The sequence below is a fragment of the Sinocyclocheilus rhinocerous genome, unplaced genomic scaffold (genome assembly GCF_001515625.1).
Source record: "Sinocyclocheilus rhinocerous isolate Xijiao unplaced genomic scaffold, SAMN03320098_v1.1 scaffold304, whole genome shotgun sequence".
Classification (NCBI taxonomy): Eukaryota; Metazoa; Chordata; class Actinopteri; order Cypriniformes; family Cyprinidae; genus Sinocyclocheilus; species Sinocyclocheilus rhinocerous.
The window spans coordinates 1,445,841-1,447,945 of NW_015659941.1; the positions used below are offsets into that span (position 1 = coordinate 1,445,841).

The 2,105-nt window shown below is 34.4% G+C and overlaps 1 protein-coding gene across 2 annotated transcripts in view; it reads right to left on the reverse strand.

Annotated features, from left to right (window-relative positions):
• LOC107724628 (protein archease) overlaps positions 1-2,105 on the reverse strand; it is a 13,484-nt gene that overhangs the window by 5,632 nt on the left and 5,747 nt on the right. Inside the window, exons 4-6 of one of the 2 annotated variants that reach the window (XM_016533627.1) lie at positions 553-635; positions 419-471; positions 269-340 (exon numbers count right to left, since the gene is read on the reverse strand). In XM_016533627.1, coding sequence (XP_016389113.1) covers positions 313-340; positions 419-471; positions 553-635 — 164 coding nt within the window. In that variant the 3' untranslated portion in view covers positions 269-312. The remainder of the gene's footprint in view (positions 1-268; positions 341-418; positions 472-552; positions 636-2,105) is intronic. The other variant, XM_016533626.1, reaches the window with a different exon arrangement.

The window sequence follows — 2,105 nt, forward strand, 5'->3', positions numbered from 1 at the left end:
AATATATTATTAGTGGGTGTACTCCAAGTATTGTTTCTTTGTTTCATAGGAAACATATTTGAAACATGTGTTAGACCAGATGACTCATGTGTGAGACAAAAGTGGTTTACAAGATTACAAAACTTCACATAAAATGAGCTTAACACATTGTAACTTTCTTTTTTATGTGAGAGACTCATTGATGAAATTTCACACATCAGAATGATTTCCAGTGAAAACGATTCATTCAAATCCGTGACCTAATTGGAGTGAAAACAGCTGAAAACACCTGCTCAACATCCAAGGAGTTCATTCGTGTTCAGACACAAAAGGCTAGTGTTCAGTGTTTTTGGCTGAGCTTCCGTGGGTGTATAATGAAACATTCTTAGGAAAAAGGCGTTCAGTAATCCTGGTGCACTGTTTTACAGTCAGAACTCACCCAATCGAGCGGATTTTCCAGCGCATTCGGTCTATGTTCAAAACCTTCACTTCCTGCAAAACAAAAGACAAGCTTGTTGTAAAACTGAAAAGAATGAGGTCAAAGGAAATCTAATATCAAAGTGTGCACATTACCCTGGGAATGAAGAAGGTATCAGCGCTGAATTTAAAGAGCCAGTCATCCAAGAAATGAAAAAGGAGTGACTCCATATCATCTCCTGAAACAACAAAGATAAAGTCACCATCTGGCTTGACCTGTAGTTTTCAATTTATTCCCTTTTTTGTCACACAGTGCCTTTGAAATTGTTTTACTGTAATCTAATAAACCAGTGCTCCTGCATAATGTTTTGTGATATAATGAAAAAAAAAATACATTTATTTAGCTACTTGTGACAAGAAGAGGTTCTCAAGCTTTCTGAATCCACAGCCCTCCTTTGTATAACACAAACTCAAAATATGACTTCAGGTCTTGTTGTTGTTGTTTTGTTTTGTTGGGTTTTTTTTGGGGGGGGGGATTTAGATTATGTTAATAGGTTCAACTATTTTTAACTGTTTGGTTAAGACTATTTTTAAATACTTATTTGGGCACCTCTGGAAGTTTGTCTGGTTGAAAACCACTGTTCTAAAGTTACTTTCAAAGTGGCAATTCAAGCAATTAATGCTGGAGTCAATAATATTACCGGTAACGTTTTTTTTATGTCTTTTAGTTTAATGTCATTTTTTTGCTGTTGAATAGCAAAAACAGTTCTTTCAGTTTTCAATGTTGTGCTGAATAAAAGACAAGCAGAATAATTAAGCACTATAAATCTGGTCTTTATAACTCCTGCCAATTTTAATGTCTGCCACACCCAACATTTTACCCTAGTCCATTTAATATTCTCCTCAGCAGTAAACAGTGGTATAATTTCTGTTGCTTGGAAAATGTAGCAGAAACAGAATATTGCTTCTAATTGCATTTGCGCATTTGACGCTATTTATAATGATTAAATTTTTGTAAACATAATCTAAGACTATTTAGTGCAAATAGCATTTACTTTTTTTAAAGTCCACACATGCAGTGCACAGTCTTGCATAAACAAATTCATGCTACTGATATGGTTCAACTTATATGATGCATCCTTCATGAAGCTTGTAACTGCATGTAAAAAAAAGTGTCCTTTTCTTTCTCCTTTTGTGGAGGAAAGCAAGTCATACTAGTTTGCAGCAACATGAGGGTGAGTAAATGATGACAGAATCTACTTCATTTCTGTAATTATATTATTTCTGGACTGTATAGGCAACTAGCAACCTTTAAAATTAGGTCTGACCTCAAAGATATTACGGTTGCTTACTGGCAAAATAAATCCTCCTCTGTCTGTGGCTGGTACAAAACGTCCTGTAAAAACCTCAGAGTACGGCTGGGTATCGCCATGCACCTCATGATACCATACACGTCATCATATATAAACTAAATAATAAGTGGATATTTAACCACTGAAATTGTGCCGCACGATAGAAACAGATGGGTGGCTATGATCAGAATAACATTAAAATATGAAAAAGTGTGATAGAAACAATTTAAGCCTAATTAAACAAGAAAGGCAAGGACTTTTCAAGTTAAATGTTAACATATCCTTTAATCAGCACTGTTTTGTCCTCTGTGGCACATATTTATTTTACAATTTTATATAATTTTATATATATATATA